Source organism: Molothrus aeneus, chromosome 2, assembly GCF_037042795.1.
Source record: "Molothrus aeneus isolate 106 chromosome 2, BPBGC_Maene_1.0, whole genome shotgun sequence".
NCBI classification, from domain to species: Eukaryota; Metazoa; Chordata; class Aves; order Passeriformes; family Icteridae; genus Molothrus; species Molothrus aeneus.
The window spans coordinates 26,702,542-26,729,837 of NC_089647.1; the positions used below are offsets into that span (position 1 = coordinate 26,702,542).

Here is a 27,296-nt window from a genome sequence, read left to right on the forward strand (position 1 = left end):
CTGCTTCTCTCCAGCTCCTCGTTAAAGTCATGCCCTCTTTTCTGCAATGTCCAGAAAAAGCAGATGCTGCGTGCCAGTCTGGAGGCCCTGGGCTACAACAAGCTGCGATGGCTGTCAGTCGAGGCTCTCCAGCAGGTTCTGGGGCACACACCTAGATGGCTTATGTTCTTGTTTATCGTTACAATACTAGTTCCACTATAAGTTTGAAGGCAAAAGAGTACTGGGATGGGGTCACCCCTGGGAAGGATGAAGGTCCAGCTGCCTTCGATGCCAAGGAGAGGCAAGGCTTGTTAGACCATGGGCACAGACATCTGTGAGGAGGAGCCCTGGACCGCTCCGTACTGCCTGTTGTCACAGGCGGCCGCCGTCTGCTGGTTGCTGGAGGGAGGGCTGATCATGTGCATCCCATGATCCATCCCTGTGGAAAGGTATTGCCTCTCTCCAAAGGCCCCACTGGAGGGGGAAGAGCAGAGTAAAGTGCTTTGGGAGGTGGTGAGTTTCTCTGGGCTTGCCGCCAGCCTGGGGGAAGCAGGGAAATTGTATCCATAGAGGTTGTAGGGATTGTGCAGGGAGAAGGCATTGTAGGAGCTCTGCTGCATGTGGCCGCCACCAAACATGTGTGAAGAGGAGGAGGTGGAGGCAGGGTTGCCTGCTTGCATGACATACTGAAACTGGGAGCTGGGGAAAGATCCCAGCTGGCCACTGTACGCCTCCATCTTGCTGTTGCTGGGCAGGGAGGAAGGAGCCGGCATTCCTGAGATCAAGGAGGGAGTCCTCTGAGGCATGAAGGTTTCGGAGGGCTGCGAGGCAGAAGCGCTGCTGCTCTGCAGCCGGTTGTAGCCCCCGTCGCTCAGCCCTGGGTAGCTCTGCAGCGCTGCCATGTTGCTTCTGGCGCAAGGAGGATAATCAGACAGGTTGAGGTTGCAAAGCTGACTCTCCCGGCAGCCAACATTGAAAGTGTTGGGGGCCAGATGGAAGGCTGGAGGAGAGCAGGATGGAGAGAGAAGGTGAGAAGAAGCGGATGGTGATGGGGTCCCCGTGCTGGAGGTGGTTGGGGATGTTCCTGTGCTGCCTCCTGCAAAACAAAACACATGGGAGGATGTTCAGCACCCAGAACCACATCTGCAAAATGAGACAGCCTCATTGAAAAACAGCTTAGTTCAATAAAGAAGCAAGAGTGGTAAAATGGCCACTGAAAAACTCAGCATTTCTTGGCAAGGGCCCTCGCTTTATTAATAGCATCCCTCAGTCTTTCCTTCTGCTTTTTTGTTACAACCTTGGATTTCAACAGACATTTTATTCCCTTTTAAAATGAGAGAGGGAAGCAAGCCTGCCACAGAGTAACCCAAGGCATTGGGAAAAGCTGCGAGGAACGATGGCTCCGTCAGTCAAGAGATCTGCCATTTCCAGGCATATTTATCTAGTTATCTTTAGGGGGGGGGGGAAAAAAGGTAATTTGGTAATTTCTGCTCTCTCCTGGTCTGCAGGAAGATCCCCAGTCAGTGAACTGTTTGGTCCCACTGCAAACACGTTTTATCATCTGCCTGGGGGCTCGTGGTGGGAAGTGGCTGAAAGCGTGTTGGACTTTGCACTATTCAGCATTTTTGTCAGCTGGCTCACGGTGCAGCAGCACTGATTCAAGCCAGAAGTAACACTAAAATGAAGGGACAAAGTTTCAAGCTATATCCTGCTCCACAGAGTGCAGAAAGGGGACGTGTCAGGATTTTCAATCATGCGCACAAAATTTAAAAGGGATTCCATATGTTGTACCACAGATGTTAACAAAATACTGATATATATGCGTGTCAGTAATATCAGCGCCTTATACAATATTTATGCTACGAATGATGGAATTGACCATTCTTCACAGCAGGGATGCTCACATGTTCTGACCTGGGAAAATAATACTGTGTAATACTACCAAGAATGGTAGCAAACTGAAAGTAAATGTTATGAAAAAGAGATGGCACAATTTTGAGCTTAAGAAGTGATTATTTATAGGCAACATTCTGAATTGGAGGAAGCTTCCTTGAACAACAAGGAAAATTAGTTCTGTGCCTAAAAGAATTCAGTTTTCTGATGTGAAAACTTTTATTTTCATTTGGTTATTCTTTGTAAGAGATTCCCTTTCTGCATTAGTAAAGTGAAGACTCTTGTAAAAGGAAGACTCTTGTAAAAGGACCAAAGAAGTACTGGTGAAAAAATTTGACCAGGGAATAAACAGACCCAGAGGAACTGGGAAGCAGCATTTCCAACAAGGTAGAAAATTACAGATGAGAGGCAAAGGGAATTGAAAAGACAGTGTTTGAATGGGCAGGTGAAATTTCACCAAGGCAGAGATTGCACACTGAGGATCAAAAATAAAGGACATCTTTTTCTTGTATCATCTTACATGGAAAAAATCCAGCAGGATTTTGAGACCAATCTAGGTCTGCTGCTAGAAAAAAAAAAAAAAAAAAAAAAAGAGTTTAATGCAGTGTTGCTTGATGAAAAGAGAAAAAAGAGAATAGGTGATGCTAGGTGTTAAGAGATGCACTAGAAAGATGTGTTCTGTGTCAGTATATGATGGTGAGAATGAAAGTGAGATTATATCTGACTCTTTCTGACACATCTAGGGTGAAATAGAATGGGGAGAGAAAACCTTGAGACAGTAATAATATTTGTGATTTTTTTTTAATTTTAATTTTTTTTTTTTTAACCCAGATTCATAAAAAATTAAGAAAAACAGCACTGGGTAAGCACAGCCTGAAGTGATTGCTGTTGACCCAGGCAACATTAACAAAAGGTGAATTTCTGTGTTGCCAAGTCAGAGTAGCCATTCCCATTACTAGCCATGGGGAAGAATGTTTACCAGTTATTGCTGAGCCACTGACTCCTTTTGTCATTCATTCCAAAGCATAAAAGAGAAGCATTGCATCAAGTCTCCATTAAAGTAAATGAGAGAAACTGAATTTTCAAATGCCACTATGGACTCTGCTTTCACTTCTTAACAGTACTGATATGCTCAAACTTGCTCACATATTTTAGCTCCAGAATTCAAAGGTTTGTTGTGTTGTCTAAGTTTCTAATTTAGCATTTATTTTAAAGGCAACACCTTCCTGGTTCATTTAATGTCTCTGTCAGACAACCTTGGGCTATTTTGGCTGTGGTAAGTAAAGATGGCACCTCCTTCAGCCTTTGTCCCTATCTCTCTTTCACAGGTTGTCAATATGCAATAGGGTCAGCAGAAGGGAAGGTTGGCTTTTACACAAGTAGTTCCACTCCAGCCTGTTTTAGTTGAAATTGCTGAAAAAGGTGAGATTGAACACAACTACAGACAATATTTTTTGTTAGCCCTGCTGTAAAGAGCACCTCTATCAGGGAGAACAGGCAGACAGCTGAATCCATGTATAATCTTCTAGTTATCCAGGACCAAAATACGGAGATCAAACAATCACAAAGCAAATACAGCACAAAGTGAGGTGTATTTAACCCATAGTAATCCTGCTTTTGACTCTTTACACCATTTATTTCATTAACAGACTGCAGAAAGTGACTCCCTCGCTTACAATGTCTGGAGAATAAATGAAAATGCATATGTATGCATGTATGAGTATTTAATGATCTGTTTGAAATAAAATATATAGATAAATTATTAAATACAATGTCTTGATTTCAGTCTTCCTTTGCCCCAGAGCTAAACTTTATCAACTCAGTAGGAGAAAAGTGCACACACCAGTTACCAGGGAGAGATGTCATATTAGTTACCACTGTAAAGAGCCAACCCTGAGTTCCCTTGCTAAACTGAACAACCAGAGTTACAAAGCACAGGTTCAGACTGTGAATTCCTACCTATTCCTGATTTTTCCAAATCTGTTTGCTTACAAGAATTTTCTAACAAGCAAGTTCTTAACTTTGCCAAGCTTGTTTTGAAACTTTAAAGCTTTATGTTTTCTTCATTTTTTTCCTATTAATTCTAGGATTAATATTTGAAGCCTTGAGTTTTTAGCATGTTCACAGATATGGATATATCACACTCTCACTTTCTCTAGAGGACATATCACAGCCTGTGACTTACATGACTGTCAAAGATACTCAGAAGACAATCTAGAAAGAATATAGAAGTGAATCCTTCATCCTGCTTGGTGGAATAAGGATCCTTAAAATGTGAGAGGAGGGTACAGAGAGATCTGCTTGTATAATTTGCATTTAAATTGGGGGTCATTGGACTTTATTCATCTGCTGAGAAGCTACAATCCAGTTGTACCCATAACTGAGGCTTTGGCTACACAGAGTAAGTTTTGCTTGTTAGCAGTTTCAAGGGTTTCTTAATGGTTCCAAAACTGAGAATTGCACATTTCGGTCACCTCTACATTGCACATTTGGAGGTCACCTCCAAAGAAGGATTGAGTGATTCTGCTTTGAATAATCCCTATTTGCAGGCAAACAGGAAAACCCTGAAGTAACAACACAGCAGTTAAGAAACAGAGTAAAAAAGATTTTTCTTTTTCTCTGTAACTTCAAAATGATGAGGAGGTAAGAGATCCATCAACGTGAGCAAGTACCAAACCTGACAAGTCTCTTTCAAGAATGCTTTGCTACCAATGCGAACCATAAGCAGAGGACATGCCACACTTCTGCTGCAACAGAGCATAACGCAGAAGCAAGAAGTTCCTGATCATTTGCAGAGTAATATTTACACCTTTAAGTGGAACAGGAAATAATACAAAGCAAGGCCTGTCTCAGGTCATTCTCTTCAGACCAGCTCCACTCTTCTCTGAAGGACATTTCTTAGCCACCTTTGCTGGCAGCCCCAAGTGTGGGCCATACACAACCTGGACTTTTGTGAAGTTATAACTTGGTCTATAGTTGTTACAAAGTCAGCCAAATACCCCTAGAGATGGCAGCAAGCCCAGTAAATATATCCACACCATACCACAGTCTTGGAAAAACAGATGTGTGTGTCATTTCAATGGAAGGCATGGATAGAAACCAATCTAGTTAAACTGATACACAAAACTATGTTAGGTCTGGTTTAAGTCAACTGAAACCACATTTAAGCAAGAATAAAATGAATCCCTCGATAGTTGCCCTCTGTTCCTTTTCTCTACCCACCATTTCCCCTGGAAATAATTGCCAACACCAAAAGTATTTACCAGCTATGTCACAGTATCTCTCACCTTCACACTTACCATCACTCCAGAGTGATTAATTACTATTTTGAACAGCCCCTAGAAGATAATTTTTTGGTTCTGCAGGCATTGGTTCCACATATGTGCCTTTATTGAGCCACATTTGTATAACATAGAAGGCTCAGAATTTCAAAGGCCCCTCCTTTGTATCTGAACCCTGCCCCACATGGCAGGGGAAAGTGTCTGTCCTCACAGTGTCCTGCTATTCTGTCCAGAGTTTAGCCAAGCAATGCTGTCATCTCTGGGCATACAAGTGATAACTAAATTGACCTTATCAAAAGGACAGAAGCATTTTCTATGAGGGGAACTGGAGAATGATCAAGTGCAAGAGAAGTCAAAATTTGCAAACTGGTACTGAGAAGTAGGGAAAAAGAAGAATGAAATCATGGTGGAAGACAGGGAGACCATGTGGAAAGGGTGGGATGTAAAGGCAAACCTTCCTTTTCTGGACGCTCTTGTGACACTGAATAGAAATGCTGTCTGTGCACCAGTGTCAGGTACATGCCCACAAGTCTTAGGGAAGAAATTACAGCTTTTCCTTTGGGTATCAACAAGAGGTGCCATTAAAATACCACCTCAAATAGCTTATGACTGGCATTTCCTTCCTGTCACATGTCCATCTATGCCACAGTAATGGTGCTGTCTTCCTGTATGTCCCAAATAAACCCTTGCTTTTGCTTTTACCTAGACTGAGCTTGTGTTGAGGACAATTTAAGGGCAAACTGCAGCCCAAACATACATAGTCCATAAGGTATGATGTGCCTTAAAATGAGGGGTTGGAATATTCTGGAAACATTCAGCGTGCCAGGGCATCTGAAATCCTACAGGGACCTCTTCCACAGAAGGCAGATCACGTAGAGAACTTCTAATACTGCAGTGTAGATGGAAAATGCATCTGCCAGCAGCCAGCATTTGCCAAAGGAGCTTTCTGGCAACAGCAAGATAGTGGGGAGAGCATCAGTGCCAAGGGAGTCTGAAGCAACTGTGCATGGAAAATTTTCTGGGATCTCTCTTACAAATGACACCATACTATTCACTTGACCCTCAACTTATCCCAACCTCCTTTATCTGAAAGGTGCACATAAATCAAACTTTGGACTCCGCTGCAGCATATTTTCCTTGGTAATGTTTCCAGGCGTTGGATGCTACCATCACCTACAGTGCCTCCATACAAACCTCTTGGTCCCTGAAGCCCTTGCTCAGTGCAGAGCTGCCTTCAGCACAACATACCTGAACAGGAGTGCCTGTGCAATGGTAGAGTCTCACCAGACAGACAAGAGCTTTAAAGAAGTTTGGACAACTTGGTCACAGCCTGCAGCTCTCAGCGTGGCTGGTCTCACACAGGGGTGACCTGGTATTCACTGTCACATTGCAAACAGATGCTGCTGCACGTCCTCAGAGTTTGTGCTTTACTTTCTGACAAGGATGGGAACGGCAAGGTGGTTTGTCTTGAGATTTTATGTTTGGATGGGTCAGGCAGCACAAAGCTATTCTTTGAATGCAAGAGCTTTGCCCACTCCCACCTACAAGCTGGTTTAGCTTGTGGCCAGACATGAACCACAGGGTCAGCATGGTCAGCCCATGGCCTGCAGGCTGTGCTGAGCCCACAGGACACTGTCCAGCCCACAGCCTCAGCCAGGCCATCTCCTTCCACCTCCATATGTGAACAGGACCTGATGCTTGGATTGATAGGTGCATAACCTCACCTGGAGGAGCCACAGACCCTCTTCTGACACCTGCCCAAGATGTTAGCATCTTCATCATATGATAGGCATGTATCCAAGCACCTGGGGGTGCAGAAAAAAGGGACTGTGGCCACCAGTCATTCACCTGGCTCACAACTCTCCTCCTGGCACTTAACTTGGCCAAATAAGTCCTCCTGAGAGGTAGTTTATATTCACTTGGGCACAGAGCCATGCTAATGCAACTCTCCATCTTTCCAAATGTAGCTGGCCAGGAGCTGGCATGTGTCTGGCCAGCAAGGAGCACAGAGGAGCCTGCCCATGCAGATGTACTCCAAGTCATTTCTGAAAGGTCTGGTTTTTGTGAGGACTCTACAGTCTTGAATACATATAAACAGGGTCTTTCTAAAACACAGGAAAGAGCAACTCTTACCAGTGTTTTGCAGTGTCCTATCCTCAGACACAACAGTAAATAAATGTAATGGCATGTATGCAGGAAAACAAATTTGAACAGAAAGGTAAATCCTACTACCATTCTGTGCACTTCCACACACATGCACACTAAGTATGGCATATGAAATTCACTCTCTGCCTTCCAAGTCACTTCACCTTTGGTCGCAGAAGAAAAATTAAATTTTTTAATTGCCCAAGGATAGGAATCTGAGGGAGTTATGAGGTCAGGAGGGAGGGTTTGTGCAGATTGCCAGGCGGTCTGACAAATAGATTATGAGGCCAGAGTGTGCCACTGTAACCATCTGATCTCATGTCCTTTTGGAGCCAGGCGTAGCACAAACCTGGATCCATTTCTGCTTCAAGCAGCACATGCCTCAGTCCTGCTTGATGCCTTCAGACATCTAAATGCCACAATATCAGGTGTCACTCCTGCTCTCACCTATCATGGCAACTTTTTCTTTGCAAGTATAACTGGCAGCCCAAGGTCTCTGCTCCCAATCCTAGCTTTCCAAAATTCAAACCTAAAACCTCCAGAAGGACTGAGACATTCTTCATCACCATTACGACCCCTCTGAGTTCCCTCACCACCTTGGAAAACTGAATGGCTTTGATGCCTGTTCCTTGTCTTCTCACCAAGAAAGGGCAGGGCCACCTGGTCTGTGACGTGCTGGACTCTCTCTTCACTCCTTCCCTATTTTTAGGAATGAAAACTTCCCACTTTCATGGGAATGAGAGCCATTTCTGTCTTCAGAGAGTGTAGCTGCCTTTTTTCTCTCTAGAGCCCTTGGCCAATTATCAAATTATGAATCCGCTGGTAAAATCTTTAAAAGGCCCAAATGAGACTCAACTCCTATTGCGTGCCAAGTTGCTGGGTTGTAGAGGAAACATAAAGAGTGCTTTGTAGTTCTTTGGGATACAGCTCACAGAGCACATAAAAAAAAGAAGATAATTACAGCAATGGATTTAAGGGGGAAAGTATGTACTGTATGGCACAAAAGTGAGGAATGAAAGGAAATTTTGGTTAAGGTTAGCAAATTATAGAGAAGGACTTTTTAAATAAGTTTGCCTCAAATTACAAGAATCATTGGAATTAATGGTAGATCTAGAACAATTCAGAATAATACTTTACTTCCCCTTACATCTTACAAATTTCTTCTAGGCAGACTGAGCAGTCAGAAAGTTTTATCTCTAACTTGCCTCAGTCATCCTCCAAGAAAAAAAATATTTTCAAGATCTAATGGTAAAAACCGACCTTCTTTTCTAATGTGGACAAAGAGTATGATTCAGGAGATGTGATTTTCATTCCCATCCATATCCAGAGCACCAAGACAGCTGAGGAAAAACATTGAAGTACTGTGGCGAGTTCAAGGAACATGTAATTTTTTATTAATAAGAAAATTATGTGCAACTCTTAGGAAACCATTCAAATCTTCAAAGTATCATTGCCCACCTCTAGTCATTCATGTGAAATCTGAACACCACTCAGCAGATAACAAAGAGTTAGGCTTCAGTCACTGGAACTCAGGGTAAACACCTCTCTGGAGTAACAGAGCACTTCAGGCTCCTTTCAGATCATTGGGAAGTGGCACAGGCTTTGACTTCCAGCTCCCTGTGTCACATCTGGGAGGGCATTTTAATTTCCAGTGATGCGCCAAAAATGTTCCTTCTCTTAAGAAAAATGATCTGCAGCTCAACCTAGAAGAAGCTGGAACAGTGTTTTCCCTGGTGCTTTGTTTAAATGAGGCAATCTACGAGCCATTGCAAGTATGTAGCAGAAACCAGCGCTTGATGCCAATAACTCTGGCAACAAATGCTCTGTTTCCAATCTCCTCTTCAAGGTCAAAAGAATCAAGCAGATAATTGGGTCCACACCCAGCTATCTGACCTCTGCCAATAGCCTAGACTGTTCGCAATTGATTTTGAAAGGGAAGCAGAATCCAGATTATCCTGGTGGCGTTGCTGACAGAACTGATGACTGCCTTTGGGAGACGAGGGACCAATCAGATGAATTTGTAGGTGGTTCAACCTCCCTTGGCATAAACAGCTCCACTCTTTTGGGAGACACTATTTTTGGGGTCTAGGATCTCAGATAAAGCCAAAAGGATCTTAACAGTTATATACTTCTTTCTACCTCCAGGTGCCTGTGATGCCTTCAGATGAAGTTCTGGAGGGCTCATTCTTCCTTCCACTTGACACCAGTACACACTTGTGTATTCAGGATTTTGTTTTCATATGGGTGCAATCAGGGCACCTCTCTGAGCACCACCCCTATGGGGGAAGAGTATTATACTGAATAAGTTACAGGCAGTACAGACAAACTTTGGCAAGAGAGAGGTGATGCCTGCCCAGAAAGGGTAATGTTTACAGACAGAGAAGCTGGAAAAGCAGCAACAACTCAGCTCGGGGTATCTGTCTCACATCTGCTGATAGCCCATGCAGACTTAGGGTCTGTCTGGAAACATTGTTGCTACAAGAAAACATTGTTCCTTTCCAGCACTAAATGAGACCTTTGAATCTCTTCCACACCGAGGAGAGGGAGCCTTTTGTGCGTATTCTTGTTGACACAAGTCTGCCGGGTTAAGATATTCCCCTCTCAGAAGTGGACAGTGGGACCTGTACTCAATCAGTTTGTACATGCATGCTGCTTTAGAGCTAGCACCAGCTGTCTCACCAGCAAGGAACACAGCCCTTTTTCCCTACAGCACCCTTGTAGATGATTTCCAACGCTGATCTCAAGAGCCATTAATGCCAATTTTGCAGACCCTCTAGGACGTGTGCTCTCTACTCTCTACCTCCTGTCCAAGATCAATGCAGATGCTCAAGCTGATGGAGAAGAGGTTGAATCTACTGCATCTACCCTTAGTTGGATCCCTGGCAAAAGCACTTATTCAAGAAAAGAGCCCATTTGGAAGGAAAGCTGCCCTGAGAGCTGACCAGTCATGTTTAAGATGTTTGACTCTTGTGGATTTGTTATTCATGCATCAAAACAATAATTTAATGACAAAGTGAATTTTTATGTGCTGCAAGCCTAGTGATAGATCACATCATGTGACTGTCACATTGGTCCTGAAGTTCTACTTAGGAGGTACTTCTTCCTACCAACTGCCAGGGTAGCTTTGATTTCATTTCTTGATAAGCCATCGGCTTTTGTAGGAAGGATTAGATACTCATCACTCTTCTAATACTGCCGTTTTAGTCTCTATGTCCTCACAAAACTTAGAGTCACTGATAATGATCTGCTCATCACCATATCATGTGGGAAACTGGATATCACAAATGAGCCAGCAACAGCTCTTTTTACTCTTAGTGACATAATGCAGAGTTACTGGAACTCTGATTTTCTTTTTTTCTCTCCCTCTTTTTTTTTTCTTTTTTATGTTCCCTTTTAAAATCAAGAAACCGAGCCACAAATTTTTAATAATGAGAATCTGGATGAGGTTCAATCTAAATTTTGAAAACATATTCCAATTAAAGGCTTTAATAGATTCTTGGCTTTCTGCACGTCTCACTGCCATATGCATTCAATAACCCCAAGCCCCCTTTCTCACCAGCAGTAAGTAGACTGCAGTGTGGGTGATACCGTTCCCCAGAAGGTCAGCTGCTCCTGGATTGCCATTTTTGGAGTATTTCGTGCAAAGGTTTTTCTCAGGGGGGGCTTCTTTCTTTCAAAGCTGGCTGCAGATCTGCTGTGATTGTGTCCAGCCTGGTGCTCACTCTTGCGAAGCTGTGGATACTTTTGGATTACGCACTCCAAAAGAGAGGTTTTGTTCTCAAGCCAGGGGATTTCGCTAAGAGTAGCAGCATGTTCTTTCCCTTGGTAGGACAACATGGTGACCACTCAGGTCACAGACCTGCCAGGACTTGCTGATGTGCTGCCCTTCAATGCAACACGTGCAACTAAAGCTCATGGACCACAGGACTCAGCTGCAGCAGGTATCTGCCACTGGGTGCGACATCAAACCCTCCAGTTTGCCTGGCAGCTGAAACCCATTATTGTGCAGATTAGAAAGTTATTCAATCCCTGCATGAAACAGCTGCATCCAGCACACCAAGTATCGATTTTGGTGTGTCCCTTGCTCCACATAAAGCTTAGGCCAAACAAATGAGCAAAGCACTAGGATGTAGGTCAAATGGCAGAAAGGATAATGTGGAAAAAATTGTAGTATCTTTAGATAATTGTATCACATAGATGTGTCTGGAATACTCTGTGCAGACTTGTATTTAAAGAAACTATTAAGAATCTGGAAAAGTTCCCACTAAAAGATAAATTAAATTATTGGTTCTATTCACTTTGAGTGGCACAGAAGGGGGAGATAAAAACCTGTAAACAATTAAATGTATGAAGAAGGTGGATGAGGGGAAATTTGTCCTTAGCTCTTTAACACCCCACAAAAAGGAATAAGCATTTAGTTAGAGCAGAAAACTTGAAGTCTCTTGAATGAAGCATGTTTGCATGCTTGCAGTTTACCAAGAAATCTCTATTGGCCTTGCTTCCTCTGTCCCCATCACTACTGACCATTTTGCAGTATTTTTGGGGTTTGTGCCTCTTAGGAACTGCACTAATTCATTTAGCTCTGGATAAGTTAGTGCTGGAACCAGACTACAGAGTAATACCAGGATTGTCCTTACAGGAGGGCATATTTGTAGTTGTCAGCTTGGAGATCAGTCAGCTCCTCATTTCAGAATATACACTAGCTTTTCGAAACTGGCACATGTGGCAGTAAATTAAATGCTCTCCAAAAAATCATCACATTTATACAGTTATTTTTATCAGTCAAATCTCTAACCTGGCCAAATAATTCAGTTGGATTTGTTAGGCAATACTATCTTGGAAAATTCAGGTAGCACAGAAAAATTTAGCTTGAAAGGAAGGAAGACACCATATTTATGCTGCTGATGCCCCAAACTTTTGCCCCTGAAAGTGTAATTTTTCCTGTTACAGTAGGATGAATCCATCTCTAGAAAATCGAAACTGAATTCCACAGTTCCCACAGGGAAACTGTTACAGCACATCCTTAAACTTAATGTAACTAGAACCTACTGTACTTTTTCCTATCACCACAGACAGTATCTTATTTTAGTACTTTTATCTATTCCCTCTCTCCTCATAGGCTGGATAACCATGGCTTGCTCCTCATCAGTCCTAGGCATGTGGCCACTCTTGCTGCCCTCATCTCATCTCTCTGCAGGGAGAACTCACTCCTCTTTAGCTGCAGTGCACACCTCTACTCCCAAAAGTCTCCCGTAGCCCCCAGGCAATTTCCCAACATTTCAGAGGATAAAAGGAAAGCTTGCATGTCCTCAAATGTTTATTCAGAAATGTCACATATCCACCCAGCTTTGATGAAACCAGTGGGATCTGGAATTAAAATATCAGTTTATGAAACAAAAAAAAACCCCTTAAAGTTTCTAATTCACAAATATATAAAGGTATGAGATGACACCATGCAGCTCAGAGCACTGAAGCTCCAGATGAGTGAGGAGGAAACGCTGGGGCAAGTCACATCTATGTAAAATCTCAGAGGATCTGAGGTTCAATGGCTTATGCTGATGTCAGCTCTTAAACAACAGTGATTTACTCACCTGTCACCCAGCTCATGTGCTTGAAAGCAAGGAGATGAAGAGGTGTGAGCACGATATATCCTGGTTGTCTTACATTTGGAGGGAGGAATCACATGTGGCTTAAAGCCACCTCAGCATTTTTTTCTCTTTCTGTAAGCAATTCCAAGGACTCCATACCAGCATGTTTGTCCTTGCCTTAGGGGGCTGTCCCAGCAGCCAGAAATTAAAATAGAGCACGTTTGTACCTTAGCTTTCCACCTGTTTTTGAGACTGGGGTCAGCTTGTTACAGCAGTTATCGGAGAGATGAGCACTATGAGGGTTGGAATATTTCTGATTTATTATTTCACATGGCTAAATGCTGAGCTCAAAAACCCTTTTGTAACAAGTTGTTAGGTTTTGAGATCAACCTGTAAACACAGCTTCAGTTAAGGGCTGCCCTAGGCTTTATTGTCTCTGGTGCAGTGGTGGTGGTCCACACAGGGCCTGCTGGTTACAGAGTACTGGCCTGCTTTCTGGCTTTTCAGCTGCCTAACTATATTATAACAAGCTAAAAATACATTAAATATTTTCCTTTCCTAATATTACCTTACCACGTAAGCAGTAGTTGGACCAGGCACTAGGATGTTATCTGATAACTGAGGGGAGGGAGGCAGGCGAGCCCGGATAGGGGGTGAGACATCGGAGAGAGGCTGCTTCAGTGACTGTGACCAGGAGGAGAGGCTGTTATGTTTCTATTTAGGTGGGTGATGAAAACATTTCTAAATCCTTGCTTTAACCCATCTCTGACCACGTGCCCCACCACAAGTGCTCCTCGACACAAGCCCCTGAGCTTGTGCAAAGTCCCTCCTGCCCCATGCTGTGCTATTCAAGAGGAGTTGGGTGGTCAGGTGAAGACCATGCATGGGGAGTCTAACAGAGCTGACTGGAGCGTGCTCTGTCCTACTTCTGTGCTGTGCCATCAGAAAAAATATTTAGCAGATGACCTGGGCCCTGGGGTGTTGCATGTGGAACTGGCATGGGGACAGTCAACAAGCAAGAAGAGATTCCTCAGCTGAACACTCTTCTGATTCTGCCTCAGTGATGGGCAACCCCAACAGCCACCACTGCTTCCCTGCATCTTGAGGAGAACACACCATCCATCCCTAGGTGGATTCAAGATCTGGAGGGAAGTTTTGGGGGTGATGTCAAGACTGAATATGAGAGGCTGGAGATCTGCTACACAGGGCAGGCATTTGGTGTTGATTGCTTACCTTTGCTGGTGTCACATTTGAACACCATTTTGAATTGCTTCTTTTCTTGCATGTACATTGTAATAAAAAAAAAGTATCAGGCTGCTGCCTTGATAACTCTTTCTCAGTGATCACTGCTTTTAACTAGAAATAGCTGCACTAAAGTGAATGGGAAAGACCTACCTCTGCAAAAAGCAAAATAGCAACATGGCCTGAAACTAGAGATGAAAGCCCTACTTAACTAATGAGATATGTAAAGGGCAGAAGCTATGAAAAGACACAGCATGAACACTTGGCCTATCCAATAATTCCTCCCAGATTCTTACTAGCAGAAAATGTCTCCAGCAAGGCCACTCTGTTTTGAAATCAGGGTAGCATGACCCCAAAGGGAGACATATTCTTGGTCTCCTAAAACTTCCAGAGGGCAAATCCCACCCCCACCCCACTACTTCCCCTTGTGTTTGCATACAAATGGCAAATGTAAACTGTAAATGGAGAACAACATGGCTGAGAATTTCCTCAGTCTTTCTGTGTTCTCTTCACATTTAACTCATGCTGTGTACTTGGGCTGATTTGCCCAACCCTACAATGCTTCCTGCTCCTCCTTCTAGCTCTTAGGACTCTAGCTCTTGGGAGACCAGGGAACCCAAGTGATTCCATTGCACCTCATAAGACACTGCCCACTGTTTCCATCCCCCTCTCTGCTCTGTATCCTCTCACTTCAGCCAAGACCTCGACAATGTGTGTGACATCCCCATTCCACTTGCTGGACGCACAGCAAAGTGTGTGCATTGCTGCTTTTATGTCCTCTTCTCCTGCTCTTTCTACAGGAGAAAGAGCAATCTCTTTCTTGCCATCTCTTTGTTCACTCACCTTGCTGCTTCTGCATGGTAGTGAAATCTTCAAAGGTGAGAGTGCGCACGGGGGGCCGCCAAAAGGCGTAGGTCTCCATGATGGCCTCCAGCCCTGTCCTGTGCAAAGGAAAGAAAATAAGGAGTGAATAAGAATGTCACCAGCTGGGGATACAGGCACTGAGGAAAGAAGGCTCTGACCTTGCTTGGCAAGCTGCCAGCAGCCACTGAAAGGTCACCTGGCATCTGTGAATTCCTCAAGTGAGTCTTCCCTCACAGGTGCTGACCACGAGAGTAAAATGAAATTTCCCCAGCCCAGGATTTCAAAAGTTCCTAGCGGTCTATAAATGCCTTTTTCCTTTCTAGCAAGAATCTCAAGCCTTCTGTCTGCTTTCCAGGGGACGCACGACTGTCAGCTCCTTAAGGCATACTCAATTTATCATTGAGTGGCCCTCCACAATTTTGGATAAGCTGTGATGCAAATAAAGAAGGCCTGGGACTCAGACTATGTAATCAGAGAGATTTTGTGAATTGCCTTTCCCTGCCACTTCACAGTTCTGGACACTGTTCCAAAGTGCTACGAGAAGCCATCAAAAAGGGAATCTTCTTGGTTTTGAACTTCGACTAGAAATGTGTAAGATGCTCTTTCTAAAAGGTCAGTGATACAGCTGCTTTGGGTCCCTAACTCACCAAAAACACTTATCAAAGAGAAAAAAGCCAAAAACCAAGTGAGAATTTTTCTTCTTGAAAGGCTGAGGATTCAGATTTTTTCTTGTTGTCACCACAAACTCCTAGCTCTGCTGGAAGTCTCTTAGTGCCACAGGCTCAGTGAGGACACAGGAGTGTTATCAAACCCACTGGAGTTTCTTCCCAGGAAAGGCTCTCCTCAGTGGAAGTTGTACTCTGTTCCCCATTCCTCACCTTCCCCAGCCTGTTTTCCCACAGTAGGTTACAGCCCTTGCACTGACTGAATACCAGGAGAGATTCTTCATCAAATGCGAGAACATATCCCCTTTCAATGCAAAAGGCACAACATCCCCAGAGCTGCTCATCAGATGTTGAACTGACACTGGAGCTGCCTTTTCCTTCTGAAAATGTCTTTCTGCACATGCCTCCACTCACTCAGTTAACTTTCCAAAGTCTCCCCGGAAGCTTGGATGCTTTAAATACATTGGAGTTGGCAAACCAAACTCTGTATTTTAAGAGGAGGTTTAGAAGAGAGGTTGTTGCATGGTGTTTATTAGCTGCTAAGCTGTTAGAAGTAGAAACAGAAGACATCTTTGCATAGCAGTCTCACACTAGTGCTGAGCATATTACAACAAAACTATTTGGTTAATACAGTGGCCTCTGCCAGCTCATGGAGCTCAGATGCAACAAGGCAGGGCAGAATTTGAACCCATCGGCCAAGCTGGGCTCTGTGTGCAGAAGCTGCCCTTTGACTACTGGTACCACCCACAGGATTTCCTCTGCTCCCTGTGTATGAAAGTCACACATGTTCAGACTCCATCTGCTTCTCAACACACACAGCCAGGAAGAGAACAGTACATTTTTGCAGCCTCAAGAAATGATCCCCAGCCCAAACACTGAGGGAAGACTTTCTGTATACCTGGGTACTGTATATCCAGGGGGCATAAAATGCCCTGAACAAGTTGCAATGCAGCCAGACCTGTTGTTGAAAGGACTTGCCTTGATGATTAGAACCACGTAATGTATCAGAAATGCAGACTGAAATTTCCAGCTGTGCTACTCCAGCTGCTCTGTGTCTGCCACAGGATCGTGTGGGGAAGCAGGGAGGCTTCCCCACACTACTGAGAGCAGTGACACACAGTCTGGCTCAGTCCTTAGATCCCCAGGTACACAACCTCACTTTGCACCAGCACAGCGCTCTAGCTCTCACAACTCACCTCCAGTGAAATCCAGTCCCTAATAGGAGGTGGCTCATGGAGGCAGTAAAAGTAGATTAAATCTATTACCCTTGCCTCTCCCTACATCATGATCAGCTCTTCAATTGACTCACGATTCAAGGTTTCTAGCTTTCCATTTAACTCTTTCCCCTATATCAATACAATTCTCAAAGGCATCATATAATTTCTACTTCTAAAATAAAAGGAAAAAAAAAAAAAGAATAGCCAAGACATAATAAAAAGAAGAAATAAAACAGTAAATTGGGAATAATATATTGCTTTCAAGGGTTGGACTTGACTGCGTCTGTGGGCTGATAGGGGGTAAATGGCAGCACTGAGAGTGTCAGAGCAGCTTGTAAAGCTGCTCTATTCCTGCCCTGCATGTCAGAGGAAGGAAGGATGCCAACACCAACAGGGACCGACCTCCTCCTGCTCCAGGGGAGCAGCTCTACAACATGCCCCTTGCTGTGAACACAGCTCCTGCCACCCGTCCCCTTTCACACTGTGCCTGCTGGCAGCAACAGTGTGGCCTTGCCCTGCAAAGCTGAGGGCAGCGTGGTGTCACAGGTACCTGAAGAATGAATGTCAAACTCCACAGTTGGCTCTTCCTTCCCCAAATGTGAATCCTTTACTCCCACAAGTTTCCATATGTTGAACACGTGTATAAAATATCCTCTCTGAGCATGTGGGTGACAGAGCTCAAACTTATGTCCACTTCTCCTACGCACAAATTTAAGCCTCTATATACTAGATCAACCTTTTTTCCCCATTAGTTTGTGGGTTTCTTTTTTTTTATCTTTGGTGTCTGGGTTTTGGAACTCTTTTTCTTCATGCAGAAAAAATGTTGAATGTTGTGGGTGTTTTTGAAACAGCTTCTAAGCAGAACACATCCTTACTGAATTTTCACATCCTTCCAGGTATCAGACAAGACCCATGAGATAGCACCTTCATGTGCTAACCTGCTAGGCAGCTACCACACTATGAATGGAGTCTTGGAGAGGAAAAAACATTCATTCGTGCTAAAAACAACTCTTTGTTAGAAGGCACACCACCTTTGTGTACTGATTTTACAGCCCTAGCCCCAGCCTTTGTTCTGTCTGCGATGAATTCCTATTTTTGAAGGAAAATGTTGAGGGGATGAGGTGGGAATCAAGAAGTTTAATCCCTGTCAACTCTAATAACTGTGTCTCCTGTAGCAGTTCATGACATTGGTGTGCTCCCACAGTCAGCAGAAGTACTGGAGTGCCATTCTGTATGTGTGTTCCACCCCCTAACAAGGAAAAGGATCCCCACCTGGCCAATGAAGAGACATTTTGGGACAATAATAAATGTTGACAAAAAAATAATTGTTTTCAGTGTTTCTGAAATGTCAGGAAATTTGGAGGGCCTTTGCTGAGGGTTGCTGATACCAAGTGAGCTGAACATTATCCATGTGGCATCTACTTTCTCTTCCAAGGAACTGCACTGAAAAATTAACTTCAAAATATCTATCAGGCCATAAACCCTTCCCTCTCACACCATCTTTATGAAGGAAGTAAAAAAAAAATTATCAGAAGGTCTCACTGCCAGCATTTTTTTAATAAGGTCAGTGCTTTAAAAGGTATCCAAAATTTGCTCTCTCTTTTTCATTCATTCTTTTATTTTTAGTGCTATAAAGTTTTAATAATAGGCAATAAATGAAACAGTTCCATTGTCTGAAAAATGAAACGAGCTATCTGTGCACCTCCATAATCCGTCCCATATGGCTGATCCTGCCATTTCCACTGCACACAGGATTCAGGCCATCATTTCATTGTTTGCTGGGGAAGCCAAACTATTGGCTCCAAGTGTCCTCCTGGCTCTCTTATCCTAGACAAAGCTCAAAGAGTACTTCCAAACAAACAACTTTTATTCACCTCAGCTGCCCACATCTGAAAGGAAAGTGCTGGCTTTTCCTTCAGCCTAGGGATTTTTTCTTCCATCACCCTGTTGAATTTCCTGACTGTTTTCCCTTCTGGCTTCCTCCTGGATAAGGAGCTGCTGCAAGCATCCCACTGTCAGATGAACTTTACCCAGTCTCTAAAAATAACCTCTGTGGCATTAAACCTGCACCCTCACTACCCAAACATTTGGCTAGCTGAGCTCCATATGTCAAAAACAGGTTTCTCAATCTCTTGAAGTTTAGGAAAGCAACCAAGTAATAACCTGCCTTATTCATACATTATGTGGGTATCCTTTCACCACCAGAAAACTTCTCTTTCAACATCAGGAACTTCTCTTGTTGCATTTATACAGAGACTTTATGTGCTTTTGCAAAAAGTGAGGAAAGCCCAAAACTCAGATAGAGAGAATCTCTAATAAACATGAACTAGGATTGACCTTCAATGACAGGCTACCTCTGCCATCCAACAAGGCTCATGGTTAGATTCCCAAACTCCATTACTTAACATGGTTTGAGCACTCAAAGGCTGCTTAACATTAGCAAGTTGCTGAGCTGTTTTCATCCTTCCCTCTGAAACACCTCAGTGTTCCTTCTCCCAGCTCAAGGACTGAGGCAGTAAGGACTGGAGAGACACTCATGAAAATAAGTGACAGAGATCCAAGAAAGGAGCTGGGAAAAGATTGCTCCCTCATATGGGCACAGTCAGTCACACTATGATGGGGTATCCCCAGAGCAGCAGGGTTTTAGCAGCCTCTTGCACTGATGAAGGGAGATCACAGGAAATAAAGGGGCAGGCTGCATGCTGACAGAAGTGAAAGATTCAAAATGGAAGCTAGTTTTAAAAACAACAGTCGCCTCCACAATTTCTGCAGCAGGAGACAGCAATGAAACAATAACAATAAATAAGTGGAGGAAAAATATCCATCTCCATTTAATGGAAGAGCCTCAACATAAAGCAGAAAGGAAATATCCTAGGAAAGAAGTGGCTTAAGAGTTCCTTATCATCCACCATGTCCCTGGGAGTTCTTTCCTCCATCATTTCCTGGCCAATAACCATGGCTCTGACTCAGTATCCAATGTCTCTGGAATAGGATGTCCTGGAGTTGCCTCAGAATTCTGTGTCTCTGCCTCTTGCTGCTGCCACACCTATATTTTTTCTTTTAATTCCTTATACATAAAACCTTTTGAACATGACTACTCACTTGGCTGATTCACAAATGGCCCTTCTTCAAATTACCCTATTTCTTTTGCAAAGGAGAAATTTTCATTTTCAGCAGGACCTTCTCCAGCCAGTCTGAGGCATTGCAGTTGACTGAACTGTGGGAAGGACATGGGAAGTTGCAGAGTATCATAATTGTTTTTTGACCAGTGATCCTAATGAGATTACAGATTCACAAGGGAGAGAAAAGCCATCCAGCACAGTTAAGGAAAGTCCCATTCGAAAAGTCCTTTCCACACACAGCTTGGACTTCAATGCTTTCCCCCCTCCTATGGGAATATCTGTGTTAAGTGTCCTCTGGGAAGGAGGCAGCTGAGCATTTGTGTCCGCCTGTAGCTGACAACAGCAGTGCAACTGCAGCCAGACCCCTGCTTGTGAGGCAGGCGCCTGACTGCTATATATGCTTGCAAATACCTTTGCCTGTTTTTTTCTTCCTAAAGCCTCAGGCTGCTCCCTTTGATGTGTAATACCTTAAAGATTTTAATTCCTCTTTACATCAGCAGAGAGCCTTACTGAGCCCTCCCCACAGCTGCAGCCGTGTAGCAATTTCCTGCCCTTTCTTAAATCAATGAGCTACAGAGATCAGCAATTCCCAACCTTTTCAGGAAACTGTCCAAATTCACTGAGCTAGGACCTTATTAATGCCTTCCACATTAATGCAGCCCACCATGTACCTGGAACTGCATCAATCCCTCTCCCAAACCCAGCCCCCAGTGCAGCTGTATCTGTGCACACGGGGAAGATCTCGTACCCAGGACACACTTTGCTTTCCCCACACAGGAGAGGAGAGCAGAATAAAAGTCACATGTGCCTCAAGGAGAACTGGTGATCACAGTGGGGATTAAATGAGAGTGGCAACATCTTCATGCATAAATTCAGTAAGATAACAGCAGAGGAGCTGAGCTCAGGTCCTTTGAATGTCTTCTTTGGGATGATGGAGAGAGTAGCACTGAAGTGAGTGGTGGAAAACACAGGGCAGCTGCTCATTCATGAGCACTGACCTCACCAAACCTCCTTATGAAGGAGACAGCAGTCCTGGTAAACACACACAACAGGAGCATGCAAGTAAAACTGAGTTACAGCACCCATGGGGACAGCAAATGAGGGCTATGCACACAACTTTTACTCTGGTCTGCGCACTCACAGCTTTGCTTTACAACCCTAGGCTTCTTGTAATGTAGTCATATATGTCTAATTGTATAATTAAGGTTTAAAGCCTTTGTTACACTGATTTAAAGGATACCTACATCATTTAGATCTGAAATATTTACATCTGCTGCACATTCTGCTGTAGGATACATGAACGGCAGAAAAAGTTGAAACTTTTTTGGATTTTCTTACCTTTTTTCGATAACTCTGTAACGTCTTTTACTAATACAGTGGGGGGATTGATTAAAGTAGTTTCTTTTAACTACTGTGCTGTTAAAATATAATTTCTTCTAAATAATATTTAAGGCATTCTACTTAATTTTTCCATAAAAATCATGACAAAATTAAGCAACACAGTCAAATTGAAACCATTGGACACCACTGGATAAAAATTGAAATTATTTGGAACTAGAACATTTTTTGCACTTTTATCCTTCACACCTATGAGAAACTTATTTTTTCTCCTAACATAAAGCAAGCATTTGCTCTCCAAGCTTTGGCATTACCTGTGAAAATTAAAATTTAAAAATGTCCTCCAGCCAACCTTACATGTAATAATGAATAATTCTTCTGCACAGTGTTAAGCTGTGACCTATTTGTCTGTTTTACAATCTGCAACCCCCTGTTTTTCTATCTCTGTTTCTCATTTTAAAATAAAAAAATACCTTTCTCAACCATAGACATTTGCCCTGTGCACTCACCAGGGAAAGGAGGGAAGAGATCAGTGAGGAAACACAAACAAGTTTCTGTTACCTGTTTCTCCCAGAATCTCTGAAACCTTTGGCAAAGGGGTTTCTGTCAATTTTTAATCTGGTGATCTAAAAGGAAGAAAAAAAAATTAATTGATATTTTCAATTATTTTTCTTTCAACAAATGAAAATTGTGGATTATTTCTATTCTCACGCAAGCCACCCCTACAATGATCTTTCACACTTATTTCCCCAGACGTCTGTCAAATGTGCCCTTCCATTATCCACGAACAGATAATCTGCTTATCAAAACATGTCACCAGAGACAGAAATCATGGTAGCATTAGGAAACCTGGCACAGTGCTGGGGCTGAGAAATTATTCCTGGAGTAGAAGTACACCAGGTGCAAAGCCCCAGGAGCTGTTATTTATCAATGGCTACATGGTTTGGGAAGCAGGCACTCTGCTCAAGTTTGGCTGCTATCTGAGTTATCTCAGCCTCAACACTCCAGATATCCAGAAGCTGGAGGCAACTCATGGACTTTCAAACAATGCTGAAAAGAAAAGCACAGGCTACAGCCCCCAAAAATGTCAGGTGCCCACCCAGTCACACATACAAGTTGCTGTTGTTCTGGTTAGCATCAAGGCAGCCCTCAAGAGTTTTCTGGTCCGTAAATTTTTCAATTTTTTTTTCCCTCCTCTAAACAAAGGAGGTAGCAGCCAGACTGAGTGCTTTGGAGGAATCTGCTTTCCTGCTTTATTTTTAAGCATGAATTCTGTGTTGGTAAGTACGGACTAAAACACTGGGATCTTGACCTTGCAGCCTGTGGTGTTATACTCCCTGTTGGCTATTCCACAACCCAGTGTAGCAAAAGAGCTTCCCTCTGCCAGCCTCAGCTTGTCCTAAAGATTCTATGTTTGGAATGAAAGAAGAGTGAGATCTCCAGAACCTACCAAATTTGAGGTGGTTTTGCTGAAACTGCTCAAAAGGGACTAGTTTAATACAGTCTGATCTGAAGGGGATTTGCAGGTGTTTTGCTTCTGTCAGAACCAAGCCCTTACTCTGGATATTAACCTCAGATCTGGAATGCAGCTCCTATTTTTGCAGAAGCTTAATTTGTGAACTTAATTTCCGCTAGCCTGACTTTGCAGCTGTCCTGGGACTTGTGTGTACAGAGACAGATATGTTCTGTGGAGGATGGAATTACAGCAGAGGGAATCCCTGTGGTGGATTTGCTAACATTTTACAATTGTTTCCAGAGACACTTCCCCCAGTAAGGCAACACTCTGCAGCCACTGGAGGGCATGCAGGCAGATTCAGGGGATTTAGATTTGGTTTTAATGAAAATGTTTCTCCAGCCCACCAGAATCTCCTTACTGGTATTATGAAAATGGGATTGTGTCCCCCAGATATTTTGAACACAATCCCCAAACACCTGGAATTCAGAGAGACAGAAATGTCAGCATTTCTTTATGGTGAGGCAGCTTATGGTGCCGATTCCTGACAGGGATCCCTCCCTTAGCATCTCCCTCCCTGTGTAATTATGTCTTATAATTCTGGTCATTAAGGAAGAATGACAGGCTTAATTCCTGTAATTTCTTCTCCTTTCCCTATCCTCCTTCTTTGTCTGATCTACAGTTGAGATTTGTAGAGTATCTGCATTTGGACAAGGGGGGGCAGGAAGCTTCCCATACTGCAATGATAGCAAACCCACCAGTGTGTTGCAATGTTTTTGATGCATTTTGGATCCTGACTTAAGTCAGCTCAAGGGGACCAGACTGGGAATAAAACCTGGGAGTCATGGGAAGAAAATGAAGCAGTCACAGGAGCACTATCTGCATCTGCGCTCTCTTATACATTGCCAAATAAAAAACTCTAACATTTCACTAAATTGTTAGAATTCACAACTGTTAAAAATTGGTTAAATATTGCAATCTGCCTTAAGCTGATTTAATAGGGGTCTGTCCTTCAGTCCCAGAAGACTGAAGTTTAGTTTAAGAAAGTGTAGATCACTAACAAAGTCAAGGTCCCTAGAGAAAGAGTCCTGCTGTGGTGACATCTTTTCCTTATGGTATCTAAAGTCAATACTAAGTCTCATTACTGAGAACTATGCAAGACCCAAATCAAACACAAATTATCATAAAATCACAGAATGGTTTGGGTTGGAAAGGACCATAAAGATCATCTTGTTCAAACCCACATGCCATGGGCAGGGACACCTTCCACTAGACCAGGTTGCTCAAAGTCCCATCCAACCTGGCTTTGAACACTTCCAGGGATGAGGCACCCACAGCTTCTCTGGGCAACCTGTACCAGTGTCTCACCCTTGTCACAGTAAAGAATTCCTTCAGAATATCTAGTCCAAACTTACATTCTTCCATTTTGAAACCATTCCTCTTATCCTGTCACTACATGCCCTCGTAAAAAGTCTCCCCATCTTCCTTGTAGGCTCCCTTCTGGTACTGGAAGACTGCAATTATGTCACCCCAATGCCTTCTTTTCTGATCCTTACTTACAGTGGGAAGCATTTTGTTTACCCAGTCCCCATCCAGGTAAGGTACACCTTCTTTTAACTTCCTCTCCTGGTTAACTTACCTGTAGAGTCCCTTCTTGTTAGGCTTTGCATCCCTTACCAGGTCTAGTTCCAGCTTTGCCATGGCTTTCCTCACCCAGTCCCTATACAGGGTACCTGTCTTTGTTTCTACTGCTTGTGCATTTGTTTCTTTCCATCTGGTTTTCCCAGCAGGTCCCTACTCAGCCATGCTGCTCTCTTGACTTTCTTGTCTGATTTCTGGCTCCTGGGGGTTGCTGGCTGTTGGCCTGTATGGGAGACTTCCTTAGAGATCTGCAACCTCTACTCTGCTCCATGCCCTGCTCCTAAGGGCAGGCTCCCAGGAGATCCTAATGACCATCTCCTTGCAGAAGTGGAGTTTACTTTCCTAAATTTCAGGTGTATAACTTGACCCCTTACCTGACCCCTATCCCACAAGACATGTATGCAAGAGAATTTCAGTTTATATGCAATACATGCATTCAAAGGCTTTTTTTGTCAACAAACTGATGAGATTGGGCCTTTTCAAAACTTTTTCCTTCACTGCTATAAAAACCCCAACTGCTTTGTCTCTGAGAGAACTGATCTGGAGTTATAGCTGTACTGCCTTAAAATTATAGTGAGGACAGGATATTCTAGTTTTGTACCATGAGGTAGCTAGGAAATTTGAACACAACACATCTCTTTACAGTTGCTCTTAGTTACTTATTTTACAGTAAAAGCTACAGCCATCTTATCTTCAAGGTGGTTTCCTAGCTAGATACTTCATGTCTACACATTACCCCAGGGCAAGCAAGCATTTTATTTTCTTTTTTTTTTTTTTTGTAAAGTGTAACTTTTCTATGCTTCTCAGAGAAGTTAGTGTCTCAGTCACAGAGAGCACACTGATTATTTTTGTGAAGGCACAACATAAAAGGAGCATGAAGGATTTACCTGTTGATTTTGGTAAGCTGTCACTGTGGTGAAAACAGTCTCAGGGAAGTTGAAGGTTTTCACCCCATCTCCTGAAGGAACAGGCTTTGTAGGAGAGAGATCACTGCTGAAATCCTTGCGAATGACATGAACACGAGGCTGATACTTATGCATTGAGTGTAGGATTATCTGAAAAGAAAACAAAAGGAAAAGGATCTTTTTTTCCCCAAAAAATATTTTACACAACATCCAGAGGTACAAGAAAGCAGGGATGGCGTAAGAGTTAATATGGAGAAAATTATCCTTTTCTTACAAGCATGTATGAAACAAAGTTTGTGCTGTGAGCAAAGAGAAAGGTGCTTTATAGGATCAGGCAACATTTTGAAGAAAAGCACTGAAATAGCAAAAAAAAACCCCATAAATCTGGAAGCAACCACAGACACGTGTGCCCAACGGGACACAGGAGCATCAAAGCAGCAGCAGCACCCTTTCGAGTCTGAGAGGAGCAAGGCTAGGACAGCACCAGGCACCAGGATTAAGTTCTAACTTACATGGCCTTGATCATCAAGCTCGTTGTTGGTCAGCTTGAGCTTGTCAAAACTGACCACCTGCCTCATCCAGGTGTCTCCAGAAGCCAGGGAGTCAGGGTGGATGTAAACCCTGGGGGGCACTGGGGAGTCAGCATTGCCAGCCACCATCCACTTGGAGCTGTGGTACACATACCTGAAAGAGGAAGGGAGGTTTTCACTCACCCACTGCAGGAACACATCCAGGGCTCCCCCTCCCCTGCCACCCTCATGCACCCCAAGCTCTCATTTGCAGTCAGGGGAGAATGTGCTTTATTGCAACCTCCTACCTTCTAAATGAAAGCCAGATTACCCCTGAGCCACTTGTTCAGACTTGATTCCTTATTAAAACCACCTTGCAGTTATTTTCCCTGTAAAACTCTGCCACATGTGTCTTCTCAACTCCTTAACCCTCTCTGAGCCAGAGTAAGAGGCTGGAAAATATGGTAAACAAAGTCCTCTCTGAAAATATTAATAAATACCCTGCAATTTCTGGAAATCTGCATTGTATCTCATACCAGACTTTGGAAAACACATGTGGCTTCACCCAGAATGGGCAATATCTAATAGATACCAGTAAAACAATTGATAAAACAGAATTTCTGGTTTGAAATGTTGCAAAAAAGGAAATTCCATATAGTATTACATACATTGGGATTAGAAGAAAAAGTTATTTTTGTGTTCCTGTTCTAGCCATCCTATATATACCATAAATTTCTCTACCACAGCTTTGCCTAGGCACTTTTTTTCTCCTGATCTGCAGCTCCTTCCCTCAAGGGCATTTCACCAACAGTTCTACTGACACCTCTGAGTTTTGCCCTGTGCTGCATTTCATTGGGTCTCTACTCAGCTCTGCTAAGATGTTCCAGTCTTTACCTACAAACAGTGACTAATTTCCTGTATTGTCACAAGAAATTGGGGGGGGGGGGGGGGGGGGGAAGAAAAAAGAAATAAGGAGTCTTTTACTTTCCTGTTAATTTGCTCTGTGTGGCTGCACAAGCCAAGCAGGGTAAGAAAATAAATGTATTTTCAATGTCAGTGTTGCTAGAACCACACTCTTAGAAAGAGGAAAACATCCAGCTGAGTATCAAACACTATCTTTCTGCTTTCCCAGGGAAAAAAGAATTTTTCCTGAGAAAACACTCTGTACAATTTGGGAACAAAAATGTAGTATTTAGCATTTGAAGCAGAGGTTCAATTCTGAATCCTTGAAATGTGGTTCACTCAAGACTGTTCGGAGGAAAGACTTGCTCTCAGGGGTCTTTTAATAAGAATACATAAATCACGTCAGTCCAGAGAGTTTTCTGGGATGCAGAGGATCATGAGTTTTCCAGAGTATTTTTTAAGATCACAAGCCCATTAATATCAGAGAAATCTCCTCTTCCTGTCTTCAGCTCAGCAGTGGGAAGTTTCTCAATGACTCCAAACTGTAGGTC

General features: G+C 43.3%; 1 protein-coding gene across 1 annotated transcript in view; it reads right to left on the bottom strand.

Moving 5' to 3' along the window:
- Positions 1–290: 290 nt before the first annotated feature.
- TBX15 (T-box transcription factor 15) overlaps positions 291–27,296 on the bottom strand; it is an 87,942-nt gene continuing 60,936 nt past the window's right edge. The window contains exons 4-8 of the mRNA XM_066569630.1: positions 25,846–26,017; positions 25,316–25,483; positions 21,896–21,960; positions 14,972–15,069; positions 291–1,075 (exon numbers count right to left, since the gene is read on the bottom strand). Coding sequence (XP_066425727.1) covers positions 291–1,075; positions 14,972–15,069; positions 21,896–21,960; positions 25,316–25,483; positions 25,846–26,017 — 1,288 coding nt within the window. The remainder of the gene's footprint in view (positions 1,076–14,971; positions 15,070–21,895; positions 21,961–25,315; positions 25,484–25,845; positions 26,018–27,296) is intronic.